The sequence below is a fragment of the Elgaria multicarinata genome, chromosome 5, assembly GCF_023053635.1.
Source record: "Elgaria multicarinata webbii isolate HBS135686 ecotype San Diego chromosome 5, rElgMul1.1.pri, whole genome shotgun sequence".
NCBI lineage: Eukaryota > Metazoa > Chordata > Lepidosauria > Squamata > Anguidae > Elgaria > Elgaria multicarinata.
Window position 1 is genome coordinate 106,985,262 of NC_086175.1, and position 16,635 is coordinate 107,001,896.

Below are 16,635 nucleotides of genomic sequence, written 5' to 3' on the forward strand. Positions count from 1 at the left end.
AAAGAGCAATTTAGTAAATTGCATAATTAAAAATCTACTTTCTGTACCTATGGGCAGTATTCAATGCTGGTGCTGCTTTCACAGGAACAACTGCTAGTGCAATGGGAACTAGTCTGGCTAGTAGAACTGGAAACTAGCCCAAACTACCACTTCCAGAATGGGAGAAGTTGTGGAAGGGAACTCATAGAAGGGAGTTCTGCTAGCTTGTACCATTCCAGAAGATGAGGTTTCAGGTAGTTTCCTGGTATATTAGTGCTCTGGCACCTCTCAGGGACAATGTCAGGCAGAAGATTTGCCACAGATCAGAATTTAGGGTATCTATAGAGTAGCTAATTGATATCTATAGACTAGAGTAGCTAATTTAAAATATTAGACTTTGTGTGTGAGAGACAGTGAGAGAGAGAGCATGCCTCAATCTCATGAACAGCAGCAAAACTAACAAGTGGGCATCTCAACAACATATTTTCAGCTAATTTAGTTATTCTTTTAGTAATTCTCAAACCCAAAAACATTAAAGTGAAGTGTATGAGAGCATGTGTATATGCACATGAATATGAAGTTTCAAAATATATGATTAGCAAGTGTTGATTAAAAATAAGGGAAGGAGAGGTCCTCCTTTATATAATTTTCTGAAACAACCGAAGTTCCTTTTGGTAATTGGATGCACTGAAGCTGAAATTGATAATTAACTGTCTTTCAGCTTAAAGGATCATTAGAAAGTCAAGCACCTAGCCCACATAATTACTATAACCTGACATTTTTTCTTTTGAATTCCTTATCTCCTTATGCTCTGTGATATAAAATATCTTATCTGTGTCTCCAGATGACAGCTTTTGAGAAACTAATCCTTTTCTGAAAATATCATCTGCATCTTCCTAGAGATTCATTTTAAAGATGTTAACTAATTGGATTTAACCTACACTGTACATCTCACTTTCATTTCTCTTACACGATAAGCCCTAATCTCCTGGCAGTAAAGGTACAGGAACTGTAGATGCTACATAAAAATATTTTTTAATATAACTTTTCAGTTGACTTAACGCTGTGCTGCCCAGTTAAAAAATGTAAGATTTGGGAAATAAGCATGCTGCCAGATTGGTGGATTGTGGAACAGTCTCGAGTGGCAAAGTAAATGGAGAAATCCAGTGAATAAGCAGCCATGAGTTATAAGAACATAAGAAAAGCCAGGCTAGATCAGTCCAAGGATCCATCTCATCCAGCATTTTGTTCACACAGTGGCCAAGCAGCAGCTTGCGGGAAACACACAAGTGTGACATGAGTGCGATAGCACCCTCCCACTCACAAACCCTAGCAACTGCTAGATATAGGCATACCGTCAAAAGTAACAGTCCAAGAATGGTATAGTGAAATCAGTTGAGTGGCACCACTATTTTCATGAAGTAGTAGGATCTTGCTGGCTTTGTGACATGGCCGGCAAATGCCATTATTCACACAGTTCCTGGCCTTGTGGGTTAATTCCTGGAGGGATGATAGCTAAGACAATACATCTTGAGAAACACAAGAATGAGGTGATACTTATACTGAAACAGACCATTGGTCCGTCTAGTCCAGTATTGTTGAAACTGATTGGCAGTGACTCTTCAGGGTTTCAGGCAGGAATTATTCCAGCCCTACCTGGAGATGCCAGGGATTGAACTTGGGACCTTCTGCATGTGAATCACAGAATAGTAGAGTTGGAAGGGGCCTATAAGTCCAACCCCCTGTTCAATGCAGGAATCCACCTTAAAACATCCCTGACAGATGGTTGTCAAGCGGCCTCTTGAAGGCCTCTAGTGTGGGAGAGCCCACAACCTCCCTAGGTAACTGATTCCATTGTCGTACTGCTCTAACATGAAGTTTTTTCTGATGTCCAGCTGGAATCTGGCTTCCTGTAACTTGAGCCCATTAGTCCGTGTCCTGCACTCTGGAATGACCGATAAAAGATCCTGGCCCTCCTCTGTGTGACAACCTTTTAAGCATTTGAAGAGTTCTATCATGGCTTCCCTCAGTCTTCCCTTCTGCAGGCTAAACATGCCCAGTTCTTTCAGTTCTCCTCATTGTTTCCAGTCCCCTGATTATCCTCGTTGCCCTCCTCTGAACACACTCCAGCTTGTCTGCATCCTTCTTGAAGGTGCTCTGGCTCTGAGCCACAGCCCCTTTCTAAAAAATAATAATGGAGTGAGGCCTCATCAGGAAGAAAATGCCTTAATCTGTGTCCCTATCCTGAATTTTGCCTGTAAGGTCAAGATGGTGACTCAGACGTTTGATTCCACATATTATTGCTCAGGCTTTTACTTTGGACTTTGGAGAGGATACTTCATCATTGCTTTTACCCAGAGGAATGTTGCACACCCATCTTCTTAGGAAACACACAGATCTTATGAGAATAATCTGTCGATTCTGCTAATGCCTGAATAGAAACAGAGGTAATTGCAATCTCCATGATGGGGGTGGGGACACCATTAGGTACAATTCAGCCAAAGTTAAGCACTTATAAAATTAAGCATGCACTTAACTTTCCTGTTGAAGCTTATGAGATTTAGATGTACTTAATGTTGATGGTTCACTGGGAAGCAAGCATTATTGTTACATCATATTTTAGGGCTTCTCTCAGTGAGCTTTCAGCACTAAGAACATGCTATAAACATGGAGGTGTTGATACTTGTGAACCATATTGAGCTAATCAGAGGGGGGCTTGTTGAGGTAGTTACATGAATAATGTGAATGAATAGCTCTTATCCCAGGTCCTAAAAGTGACCTGATATCAGAGTGACTGTAGGGGAAAAAGGAGTGCCAATAAGTCAATACTGAAACAGAATCCGATACTGTAATGCCCAAAAGACTTCAACTCTAATAGTGATCAGTGACACCAGATGTGTGAATTAGCGATCTAAGAATTGTGCCTTTATGAAGTATGCCTGGGCACAATTTGGGAAACTGATATAAGCTTTCACTCAAGTTGTTTTGCTGCCTATTTTGTCTTTCCCAAAGCAACAAGCTACCTGATATTTCACGTATTATTTCCAACACAATTGCTTCTAACTTGCATTTCCTGATTGCTTTATAATGAATTAAATGCTATAAACAAACTTGCAGTCTACAATGATTTGTAATATAAAATTCTACTTACAGACTACAGAGAGAATTTTCCTTGACAATAAACGCTACAAAAACAAATAAGAGACACGTATAGAGAAGTTTATAAACTTACTGCTATTTGGATTGTCACCAATTATATGATGCCGGCCACTCCAATACCATAGCAGTAATGTAGCATCACGAGAGCCAGAGACTATGTAGCAATCTCCACCGATATAAGATTCTGATCTGGCAAGGCACGTCACCACATCCCAATGGCCAAACACAATCTGAGTGAGTTTACCTACAACAAAGAGATGTTTTGTTACTGATTTTTGTGTTTCAGAACATTGTGAATACAAATGGAAGCAAGTAAATGTAAAGACAAAACACCAATAAAAAGACTTTTAAAGATTTGGACTAGAAAAGCAAAGTCAGTGCCTGTCTTCCGGCAGCATACAAAGGGCCAGGCATACAGCTGTATTAATTCACTTCCTGCAGGATGGTTTTGTGCCAAATATTAGAAAGGACAAAGGCAACCCTAAAATAACTCACATTTTCACTGATTGGGTGTGAATACTGTACAGTTTTATATCACCTCTTTTTACTTAACTTATAATGGCACTTGAGATTCAGATAATAGATGGCATATAATTTGCACTCAAGGGCCTGCTTTCATACCATGTATGAATGTAATGGAAAACTGTTCCTCCATCAAAAATCTTTCCTTGTGCCCTAAAAGTTACTCAATAACCCTCCGTGAATTGGCTTCCACATCCCCTGGGTATCATACTGAGACAGCATCACCACTTGACTTGTTTTTTCATAGAAACACAGGAAGGTACCTTATACCTAGGGGTGGGCAAACTCACTTGTGCTTGCCTCGGCAGGCACTTGCCCCACCCCTGCCCGCCCCTGCTTGCTAGCCTGTGCATGAGCCTCTTCTGAGGCTCAGCTTCGCTTGGCCAGTGCATGGTGGCTGCCTGCTCGTGTACTGAAATTGTGCAAATAATAATAACAATAATAATAATAATAATAATAATAATAATAATAATAATAATAATATATTTATTTCTTACCCACCTCACCCTCTGGATCGAGGCAGGGAACAACATTAGATATGAATACCATAAAATACATAAAACTGATTAAAAACATATAAAACTGATACAATATTAAAATAACAGTCGAACATCTTAAATTTCATCTGGGTAGGCCTGCTGAAAGGGACAGTCTCTATAGCCTTCTTATAGCCACCCCTGACGCAGGAATGGGAGGTGTATGATTTCAGCATGTGGGCAGGAGGCAGCCAAGCACTTGCCAGGATCTTGCGAGGGCTTGGCTCTGCACTTGGGCCGAGAGCGCCCGACTACTTGGCCCAGTCAGGTGCTCGCAGCATCCTTACTTACACCAGGTCATCTGGCCCAGCACCGCCTGCTCTTGACTAGCAGCAGTTCTTCAAGGCCTCACGCAGAGGTTTTCCCATCATCTGCTACCTGATCCTTCTAATTCCAGGTGGCATAGATGGAATCTGGGACTGTCTGCAGACAAAGCATCTGCTGTCATTTTCTACCTCTGAGCTACAGACTCTCCTTTTATAGGAAGCTGTTTATGCCAGGCCCATGTTTGACCATATAGCCTGGTATTGTCTACTCTGACTGGGAGCGGCTGTCCAGGGTCTCAAGCAGAGTTCTTGCCCATCACTTATTAGAGATGGACAAGGATTTTGTTCCCATTTGCAAATCACGTGAACATATTCCATCTGGATTCAATCCCCATACTACTTTAAACGTCAGGAGTGTTTAAAAAGCATACCCAATTAAAAGATTCACATACATCATTAAAGTAGACGTGTGTGTGTGTGTGTGTGTTGTTAAGTAGATATTTTCATGATTTGTGAACACCATTTTGAAAACTGTAGATGTATGCAGTCTATAAATCCTCATACATACATACATACATACATACATACGTAAATAAACAAAATGCCCTTTATTTTCTTCACATGCAAGTTAGCAAACTAATTCTTCATAACTGCATAGAACAGTATTTTCTAGGCTATTTTTAAACAAAACTAATTAGAGAAAGGATTCTATATTATAATTCACATGACATAATAATATGGACATTAAAATTGTAAGTGCCAGGTTTACCTGTTTCTGTAGAATAAACTCGAAAGCTCTTGTCCCAGAAACCACAGATAAGAATATAGCGATTATCTGCTGTGACCACAAAACAATGAGCATTGATCTGAATGCTTTGATCCACAAGGTCTGTGATCTGCCGTTTGTTCACACCAGAGTTATTGGCTGCAAAAAAGGGGTGGGGAGTTTGTACAAGAAAGGTGTTTCAGCAGTTTTTTTTTTATCATGCAGTATCATGAGGAAATTGAAAATTTAACTTGCAATGAATTGTGAATTTCAGTAAGATTGGTTTTTAGTGCTAATATGGTTTATTTATTTATTTTATTTATTACATTTCTATACCGCCCAATAGCCGGAGCTCTCTGGGCGGTTCAACTTTCAGAAATATAAAAGCATTGCACATTTTTAGGATTCCTGTTGAATGTGAAAGCAACTTCACAGAGATGGGATGGACCAAATGGCCATCCAGTCCAGAAGACAGGACCATTCAGCCTCACAATCTACAGCAATTTTCAGACCATCCTACAAACTCAAAGGAAGGCAAAAATAAATAAATAAAACAACTGTAATGGCCAATGATCAATCTGTCTCAGAGGAAATGGCTTTCCTATCTCAAAACTCACTCCCTGAGTTATCTCATAGAAAATTTCTATGCTACCCAATCTCTGATGTTCAGGGATGGAATCATATGACCACTTTATAGTTGCTGATTAAAAACATTCTGCATGGTAACTCTAACCATATAGAGATCTGGCCATCTGTTGTCTCCAGCCAAGTGGTAACCTGGAAGTGGAGGGGATGGTAATACTTGGCTCACTGCATGGCCAGGGGTGGGGTGGGGGTGGGGGTGGGGGTGGGGGTGATGGTCCCTCCTTGGGATTAGAACCAGCACATGAGTACTTTTGATATGTCCACTATAAGGTAAAAAGTTGTGTGACTCCATCCCAATTGTGGAAGGTTTTGATCTTCCAGATAAAGTGGGATGCAGCAGGGAAGGACCCTTCATTTGCCCAATGGAGGCATCAATGTGGATTTTACAGAAGGCAACTTTTTTATTATTTCCAACACATACTGCAATATGCTCTCCATATTTAAATAACTCAGATTACTTAGAGTCAACAATCCTTTTATGACTATGATACTTTGTTCCTCATTTCCTCCCATGTGAAGTCTCCTAAAGGAAAAGAAAATAACCAACGCAATATAAATGCAAAATTCTTTATTGATGGGTGAGGTTTGTGAAACTAGGTTAATTAGTTGAGGAAGATGGATGGCAGGGGTTGCTGATTGTGGGGGGGGGATAAAGATTTATTGAACTGTTTACACATTGTATCTTTCTCCATTGTACCAGTACCTTCGGTTATCCACTTGTGCTGTTTGCATTTTATTTTTAGTTTATTTGTTGTATGGCCTATTCCCCCCTCCCCCATATTAACTGTACTTCTTGACATGTATTACCTTTAATAAAACTCAGCAACTATGTTAAGTATGTCCTGCTATCCCAATACTCAAGATTCATGCAGCTGTAGCAAGAAATGTGTTGCCAACATAACTAACAGTGTTGGCCAACATAACAGAGGCATTCTGTGGAAGAAAATGTCTATTCTCGGCCAGAGAACGGTCGGAAGGCACATTATGAAATTCTATTGTGAAGTAGGTCTGAACTTATCTTTGGATATGGATGTTTCTCATGCATCATAGCCACATGAGAAAGTAGTTTCCTCTCTCACCTCCAATACACCCTATTTTAATTCACTTTGGTTTCAAATAAAAAGTTATCCCCACCTATGGCCAGAGTGACTGCTATTTGGGTAACAGCACAAGTACATGCAACTGGGCCAGTGTAAAATCATAATCAGGTCGCTAAGCTAGTATAACCCCCCAAAATGAGGTGATGCATTAGTGCAGTAATAATTGTGCTCAATCCTAGAAATGTTTCATCAATTTCACTAATATGAAATTGTTGGTGTTCTAACAAAAATATGCAGGTTTGCAGATGTTACCAATTATTTAGGATAATAAAATCCCAAACAGTCTGTGAGGAGCTCTGGAAATATCTCTCAAACTGGGTGCACAAGCAACAAATGAGATTTACTGTAAGAAAGTGCAAAGTGGTGTATATTGGTGCAAACAAAAAAGTGAATAAATCCTAACTTCACATATGCATAGAAAAGTAGAGTTGGAAGGGGTCTATGAGGCCATCAAGTCCAACCTCCTACTCAATGCAGGAATCCACCGTAAAGCATACTTGACAGATGGATGTCCAGCTGCCTCTTGAATGCCTCTAGTGTGGGAGAGCCCACAACCTCCCTCTGAGACCTCAACTGGATGGGTCAGCCAGGAAATTTATCTTGGGGTCATGACTGCAGTCTTACTGAAAATACCAACCCAGTTGATTCAGGACAATGCATATTTAAACTTATGAAATGCACTGCCACAAGACGTGGCAATGGCCACTGCCTTTAATAGCTTTGAAAGGGAGGCGGGTTGACAAATTCGTGGAGAGTGTGTCTATCAATAGCCATTAGGCATGTGAGTTATATGGAACTTTCACATTTGGAGCTGGACAGTTCTGATCCCAGATTCTAGAGACCAACAACAGGGGAGAGCTGATGACTATGTGATCTTGCAGAAATGGATGGACCCTTGGATCTGCTCCAGCAGGTGCCTTCTTACGTTGTTCTGTTTTGAGTTCTCTGCTATTAATAATTGCAGCTTTCCACTCTGTGAAACTAGGGATAGACAGTAATTACTGTTCTTCACTCTGAATTCTAAAATGTCATGTAGCACTTCATTAAAATGCAGGATATTCAAACACCGCTGAACACATTGTTTTCAAACAAATAGCTTTTTTTTAATGCTCTGACATACCGATCAATGGATCCATTTCAATGGGAAGATGATGAGCTTGATCCAAAGAATATCCTGGGGCTCCCCTGAGGCCTAAATAATAATTAAAAATAATGCCAATAAGGACTATACAGGTATTATTTTATTTCACTAACGTGTGAACTGTATTGTGGAATTCTGATATTCCTAATTTTTACTCCTTCAAGTTTTCCACATGGTAAAATAGTTATTCCTCTGTTTAAACTTTATCCAACATCAACACAAAATGATCCTGTGTGCAAAGAGCAGTACAGGAACATCTGGGTGTGCAGTGGGAACTCTGGTTTGGCAAAGTAAAAGCTTTACTGCATACATACAAACCCCTGCATCCCACATAAAAGGTTTTGCTATATCTGAGTACCTGATTCTGATGCGTATTTCTGCAGAATTCCTCATTTCAAGTTCCAAATGTGTTCACTGACATGAACATAAGATGCCATTAAGAAAAACATTGGTGTTTAACGGCACAGAAGCAAGAAACCAAGGAAAGTGTATCAAATTAGCAAAATGCAGACCATTTTGCACAGAGGACTTGGAGAATGAAGCCTTCCTACCTTGCTGCCCTGAGTCCAATCTGGCCTCTTATTTTGGTCTGCACTTACTTTGGAGTTCTGATCTGAACTGAGGATGGGATGGGAGGAAGAGGAGTGGGGGGAGTATACACTGCTAGATGGAGCAACCAAGTAGTATGCACTTTCCCATCTTCCACCTTTTACTGGACTTTGAAAGAGAGGTCATGTTCCACCAGGTCTCTGCATGGACTGATGGGAAACAACCATCAGCCCATGCAAAGTCCCTTTCACTGGCAGGCCGTAGAGCAAAGGTGGGCTGGTGTTGCTGCCCACTCACCTCTGCACTGGACAGAGTGCTAGTAATGGGTTTGATGCTTTTCTTGCCAAGATTGTAGTTTGCACATATATGGGTTACATTCCAAATGCATCTTTACAATCAGCTAGAAAAGGGGTGAATGACAAGCATGAGGATAGCCCTGTATGAGGGTGTCTTTGAGAGACATGGGGATGGGGTACGCTAGCTACAGGGAGGGGGAGGGGAGGCAAGCATGTCCTTTCACTCTACCAAACTAGATTCCTGCCTTCTCTTTCCAGCTCCTTCTCCCACTACACAATTGACTGTCCATTCTTCTTCTCTCTCCTCTGTTTTATGTCCTCTCTCTATTATTGCTTGCTTCATACATTTCTTCTCCCATGGTCAAGCTAGACAAGATGAGGACCACCATGTTTCTTGTTCACATGCATGCCCTGCTCACACATAAATTGGGGGTGGGGGTGAGTATCTAATGTGTAAATCAAGAGAGGCATGAAGGGGATGGTTGCTGAACTCTCCCCACATTCCATCAACTTCAAGGTCTTTAAGCCTAGCCTAATTCTGATACTGGAAGTGAGCCAGGTCGAGTAGAGATAAAGCAGAGGGAAATAAGGCTGGGAGGATTCTGGCTTCTTTCATCTACCCTCCTCTCTTGATGTTAAAATCAGATGCTTCTGCTCCACTATCACTCTCTACCTGTACATAGCAGACACATTAATAAACAAAGATAGCGGCCCCTGTTGTGTACACTAGGAGTACACCATTGTTATCCAAAGGGAAGCCACTGGAAAGGTATATATTCTACAGCCCAATGATTGGGACTATAAGGTGACATTCAAAACTAAGCACCATGTTAAGAAATTATAATATCCTGAATTAGCAGCTAACTGTATTAGTGATACATTTAGGAATCAAGTGGTTTTTTAAAAACCTCTCTGCTGGTATCTATTATTTAAAAGATTTTCTTTAATGATGTATAAGTCTAGCTGAAACCAAATCTCTTTGAAATGAAAACAACTCACTCTTGGTAGAAATTCAACACAAAACCTCCATAAGAACACATACCTACTGTGTTGTGCCATCTATTCACTGCAAAAAGCCGGCTGCAAGTCACAGTTACCACGGCAGGAATGGTAAGGTGGGGAAGCGTATTGGCTGCCACATGTGTGACGGGAGAATTTGATGGAAATTTGAGAACCATTATAACATCTTGCTGCATCTGATCTTTAAACATAAGTGGACTCTGTGGAAGGAAACACTGTTGAGTAGAAAGGAGAAGAGAGCAGAAGGAAACAGAAGGGATAACACAATTAGTGAGGAGGTCTAAGGGGAAAATAAGGTTAAGAGAGTCAGGAAGCATTTGCACATACAGGGGAAACAATGCTATCTGCACATTTAACACTACAAATACAGGGCAGCAAAATTAGAAAAGCTATTGCTGGAGCATTACACAAGGGCAAATAGAGAAGAGGTGTGGTTAAGATCCATTAGGTTATCATTACAGGGGGTGACATGATAAAGTCAGCATTAACAGAAAGGAAATCTTATTAAAATGGTTATAGTACTTCACAGTAATGATGTTAGTCAAACACAAACCCCACTTAAGTCATCCATAACGTTTATATTATCTCCATTGCTATGGTTGGAAAAGTTAACTTGGAGGGACTTAATTAACAGTTCCATAGAAGACAATAGCAAAACCTAAAGTAATGGTACTGACAGAAGAAGAAGGGTGGGTGGGAAATGACATACGATAAGAACACTGGGCTGCTGCTGAAAATGTCAGCCCCATGAAAAACTCTCCCCTGCAACAAATTGTAGTACAGCTTACTTAACATCATTGTGCTGGCCATGTCCCTGCCCTGCTAGCCACAGATAATGATGTGGAATGGAGTGGGGGGGAAACACAGTCTAATAGCGTCCAGACATGAAGTAAACAGTACTACATATTGCAGGAGAGGGGGGAGTCAGGATGTATCACAGCCCCTAATCCAGAGGCACGTATGGGACAGTTCACAAGCACAGTAAGCATTTACATTTCTTTCTCTAATAGGACTTACTGCATGCCAAGTGCATACCAAGTTGTTGCGTAAAGTCATAGAATCCCAGAATCCCAGAATCATAGAACAGCAGAGTTGGAAGGGGCCTACAAGGCCATCGAGTCCAACCCCTGCTCAATGCAGGAATCCACCCTAAAACATCCCCGACAGATGCTTGTCCAGCGGCCTCTTGAAGGCCTCTAGTGTGGGAGAGCCCACAACCTCCCTAGGTAACTGATTCCATTGTCGCACTGCTCTAACAGTCAGGAAGTTTTTCCTGATGTCCAGCTGGTATCTGGTTTCCTTTAACTTGAGCCCGTTATTCCGTGTCCTGCACTCTGGGAAGATCGAGAAGAGATCCTGGCCCTTCTCTGTGTGACAACCTTTTAAGTATTTGAAGAGTGCTATCATGTCTCCCCTCTTCTCCAGGCTAAACATGCCCAGTTCTTTCAGTCTCTCTTCATAGGGCTTTGTTTCCAGACCCCTGATCATCCTGGTCGCCCTCCTCTGAACACGCTCCAGCTTGTCTGCGTCCTTCTTGAATTGTGGAGCCCAGAACTGGACGCAATACTCTAGATGAGGCCTAACCAGGGCCTAATAGAGAAGAACCAGTACCTCACGTGATTTGGAAGCTATACTTCTATTAATGCAGACCCAAATAGCTTTTGCCTTTCTTGCAGCCATATCGCACTGTTGGCTCATATTCAGCTTGCAATCCTGTGAATTTAAATAGCAACTCATGTGGGATGTGGCCTTTGCAGATGCTGTTTTGGAAATAAAAGGGGAGGAAACTCCCAGCATGTCCTCCTAGCCCATTCACCTCCATTAAGGAGTTCTTTGTGTTGGAGTCACATGAGTGGATAATTGTATCAGTCATTCTTTTTTACTTTTGCAATATCCTATACAATATTATAATATGTTCTAAAAATAATGCCAAGTTAAGAAGGAGGAGGACACTGTGGACTAATCTACACCAAGCAGGATATTGCACTATGGAAGAGGTATGAAAGCAGTATATAAAAGGCAGGAGCCACACTACTGCTTTATAGTGGTATTGAAGTGCAGAGACAACTGTTGGGTCCCATTGACACATACCACATACCGCTTTCATAGTGCTATATCCTGCTTGGTGTGGCTCCTGCCTTTTATATACCACTTTCATACTTGTTTCATAGTGCAATATCCTGCTTGGTGTAGATTAGGCCTGCACATGAAACTTTTTTGGGAGTGTGTGTGTTAATTGTCAGTATCTAATTGGGGACTTGCATGCATGGCTAGTCCCGCCAGGCCCCAGTCTATATGCGGCTGCTAGTGTGGGCAGCTGCGATGCACTGCTTCCAGGGGCAAGCCCCAAAACAAGTGCAAGTGGTTGTTTCTGGAAGGGGAGCAACGTTTGAGAAATGAGCTACATCATGGCTGCACGTGGACCAGCACATGCAAGAATCCAATTGGATACTACTTTATGATGATATTGAATAGTACAGTCCTATATGTGTCTATTGAGAAGTAAGTCCCGTTAAGGTCAATGGGGCTTATTACCAGGAAAGTGAGTAAAGGATCACTAGATAAGATGATTTCTAGGATTTTAGTAACCTTTTAGCACTGTAAAATACTTTTAAATGAGTTCATATTTTGACAGTTTCAGACAGTTTTGACCAGTATTTTTTATGTTCAAAGAAGAAATAAAGTTCAATTGCAATAGAAATTATTACTTATATTATCTTGCATCTAGTTTTTGTGGGAACTAAGATGAAAACATCCAAAAATACTATACTTTGGAATGTATAGAAAATTCATAGTTAGGTGTTTCAAATCAAGAACAAAAATGGAAACAGATCTCATTGTTTCCAATTTAGCTGAATCTTTTTTTCTTCCCCTGGAATAAATACACAACACAATGGATCAGGAATTATTTGGGAGTTCAAACTAAAGTTAAAGTGCACACTGTCCTCTCTGGAGAGTGGGCAGGAGGTTTCCCCACAGGATTTGAACTACAATTCTTCACTTCTGACAAGTAGCCAATGTTCATAAATCACATAAATCATTTCCTAATGCTCCCTTCTCCTCTTGCAATATGATCTCCGCCATAAGAAAAACTTCCAGGCTTTTTATTTTACACAATGGTATTCATCAAATACATATTTATGATGATAGGAACTCGTTAAAAAATAAAATAAAATGAAGAAGCGAGCAAAACAAAGTTAGCGACAGTGTATATACACCTATATATGCTCTAGCGTGCAATTGTTCTGCGTAGAGGAAACACACAAGTGTTTGTGTGGAACTGAGGGCATATAAAGAGAAAGTGTTACTTAAATTGGTATTTCATGACCTATAAAAGGATTCTCGGATTCAGAGGAAAATAAATTCCCAACAAGCAGTTATATCTCACCAGGTGCATGGCAGAGCTCCGAGGCGGATGTGGCTCAATAAGCAACTGAGATGGCGTCTGTCCAAAGTTCTGTATCTGTGCCTCCATGGCCTGCAGGGAAAGGAGAGTGATTGTCATAATCAATATGCATCAAAGAGATAGGTCAACACACTCCTTGACAATGCAAGCATATCCCAAGTCAGCCATGAAAAAAGTCCAGAAAATTCACCGGGTGCTCTTCTCCCAGGCTGCAGACTCATCCAAGTGTTAGTATTTTGTAGACAAGCTTTGCTTCTCCTTTCAAGCATGCTTCAGTTAACCAACTAACCATTCCTATTTCAAGTAGTTGGAAATGCATGTGAAAATGTTAACCTGTGAAGACATGCAGCTAAGGTCTTGCGAGATTTCCCTGGACTAAGCATGTATACCTTAATAAAGTCCTTTGTAAGGAGGAAAGTATCAGGATCTCTAATAAAATAAGCCTCTGGGATCTTGAATGGGAAAAGAAAGAAAGAAAAACAATTCACAGAGAATGCAAATCTTAAAGAAAATACCACAGTTTACATCAGATGAACAATTATAAATGATTAATTCATCGGTATCAACGCATACATGTAAGAGCTAATGTATGCTACTAAAATGATCTAACTTCCTTTGTAGATTCCATAATATTCTTATATACTCCCATAATTTGCTTTAATGCAAGATTTTCTAAGAGTATTTATTTGTGCCTATGATAAGAAAAAGGGGTTGTAACTTGGTTGTAGAGCATGTGCTTTGCATGCAAAAGGTCCCACGTTCACAATCCCCGGCATCTATAGGTAGGGCTGGAAAAATGCCTGTCTGAAACCCTGAAGAGCTGCTGCCAGTCATTGTTGACATTAATGGGCAGGATGAACCACTGGTCTGACTCAGTATAAGACAGCTTCCTATGTTCCTTAGATTTGGTCCACGTTCTTTGCTAATTTAAATTGCTACCATTTACCATACAATTCTATGCGTGACTACTCAAAAGAAAGTCCTGTTGAGTTCAGTGGGGTTTGTTCCCAAGTAAATGGGTACATCCCAATATTATACTGGTATTAACTCCATTGAACTCAATGAGGCTTAATAGGATTGGGGTCTTAAGCTAAGAGGAGAACTAGGCCTTCAGAATGAAATCTCTCAACAATCCTATCAAAAATAGTTAAAATTATTTTAGAATAAAATCCTCAAAACTAATCATAAATTTTTTTAATACTAGGCTTAATGGTAACGCATCAAAGTTTGTTTATTTCTTAAAATATTTAAAGCTTCTTAAATAATTGAATCCTCAAGGCAACTAAACAACTTCATCAAAAAACAAAACACTACCATAGAAATAATATTTTTTTAAAACCCAAATCTGTTTAACTACAACCACTACAGAAAATGAAGAGTACTAAAACACTCACGCAGCATCAAATGCCACCTGGAACAATACCACTTTTGCTAACCACCTTAACGTTAACAAGAAAAGAGGAAGGCAAACTTCTCTAGAATGAAGTTCCACAATTGTATTTCCACTGTTAAGAAAAGTTCACACAACACGGACATGGGTTATTGTGTTGTCTGAACACAGCACTTTTTCCACGGGGTGCTCGTTAACCATGAAGTGTGGCTTGTTAACCATCCTGAACAACCCTACAATAAGCACTGGCTTCTCAAGCAGGTTTGTTTGAGAAAAATAAGCCATACTGCCAAGTGATGAAGTAAGTACCAGAGTTCAGCCATTTTCTCTGCACAAGAAATTAAGCATAAAAGTAAAATGAACTCTGTGTGACCCTAAGAGTAATCTACACAGAGGCAATGTATATGTGACTAAGGCAAAGCGTATGTGCTGCGATAAGCCCAGCCTGAATGTGGATGTGTGTGGGGACATGCTCAGATATGCCCAGTTTGAATATTGCAAGTTGTAACCAATCAGTTTCTTATGCAATAGCGTCTGTACAAGTAGCCTTGCCTGTCCTTTGTGTGGGAGACACACTTCCTGCAGAATCTCTCCAGCGTGCTACCCTATTTCTTCAATTCTAAGATGCGCTTTTTTCCCCATATAAACATCTCTAAAAATGGAGTGCATCTTAGAATCGCGGGTGTGTCTTAGGTTTTTTTTCCTGTTGGTGGTATTGAAATTAGTGTGTGTCTTACAATCGATGGCGTCTTACAATCAAAGAAATACGGTATTTCAATAAACCAAGTGTTCCCATGAAATTTTGTCCATGCGTCTTGCTTTGACATTGGTTACTAAGCCACCCTGAGGAAAATACACTGTGTTCAGACAACACAATAACCCAAGGTGGGATAGCATGTTGTGTGAATCCAGTGATGATGAGGGCACTCAGAACAGGACTTCTAGTGAAGCTCTTATGTGCAGGGAGGATTAATATGGGGCTTCGCCATTGCCTATGTTGGCTTGGGCTGATGGGAGTTGTAGGCCAAAACATCTGGAAGGTCACAAGTTGTCCCACCCGCCAAAAATGGGGAAGACATATAAAGTATCCTGGTCCCAAACCATTCAGGGCAAGGATGGGGGATATGTAGCCCTCTATATGTTGTTGGAGTTGCTCCATTATCTGTCACCACTGGCTATACTGGCTAGGGCTGATAGGATTTGCACTCCACCAATATCAGGAGGACTACAAATTCTCTATCTCTGATTTAGGGCATGAAGGGTTAAACCCAGCACATTGAATAATTCCTGGAAACCAACTGGACTGCAGTACAGTTTTTGGACAATTGGTTTTACATATTCCAAACATTAATAGTTCATATCCTGGCAGCTGCATTCTGAATCAGTTTTCATTTTTCTCCAGTCCCACATAGAACACATTATAATAGTCTGATCAGGACAACACTTTAGCACAAATTACTCTGGGAAGATCTTTTTTCTCCAGGCATGCGTGGAACTGACGAATTGGCCTAAGCTGGTAAAATGCACTCCTGGCCACAACCAATCTCCTTGAAGTGGCCCTGTTCAGGAGACACCTTAAACCACAGCTTAATGGTGAATAAGGCTTTTTGCCTTATTCTCTGTGGTTAAAGCCATGGCTTAAGGTGTCTTTTGAAGAGGGCCAGGGTAAATTCTGCAATGAAAAGTGCACCTGGAGTAAAATTTACCTCACATATAAATAATTTCTATCAGATATCCTTCTATGAGGAATGTAAAACAAAAATATGTATAACAATAAGGAAAAGGTAGACATCCAAAATCTGTATTTGTGTAATACCATTTTTTTCTGACCTTTGAGTTGGCCTAATAAAGATAGTATAC

At 40.5% G+C, this 16,635-nt stretch overlaps 1 protein-coding gene across 1 annotated transcript in view; it reads right to left on the reverse strand.

The window, feature by feature from the left end:
• Window positions 1–16,635, reverse strand: part of NBEA (neurobeachin) — a 459,425-nt gene that overhangs the window by 11,761 nt on the left and 431,029 nt on the right. Inside the window, exons 49-54 of the mRNA XM_063126967.1 lie at window positions 13,775–13,837; window positions 13,368–13,457; window positions 10,002–10,194; window positions 8,094–8,165; window positions 5,226–5,387; window positions 3,212–3,376 (exon numbers count right to left, since the gene is read on the reverse strand). Of these exons, the coding sequence (XP_062983037.1) occupies window positions 3,212–3,376; window positions 5,226–5,387; window positions 8,094–8,165; window positions 10,002–10,194; window positions 13,368–13,457; window positions 13,775–13,837 (745 nt within the window). The remainder of the gene's footprint in view (window positions 1–3,211; window positions 3,377–5,225; window positions 5,388–8,093; window positions 8,166–10,001; window positions 10,195–13,367; window positions 13,458–13,774; window positions 13,838–16,635) is intronic.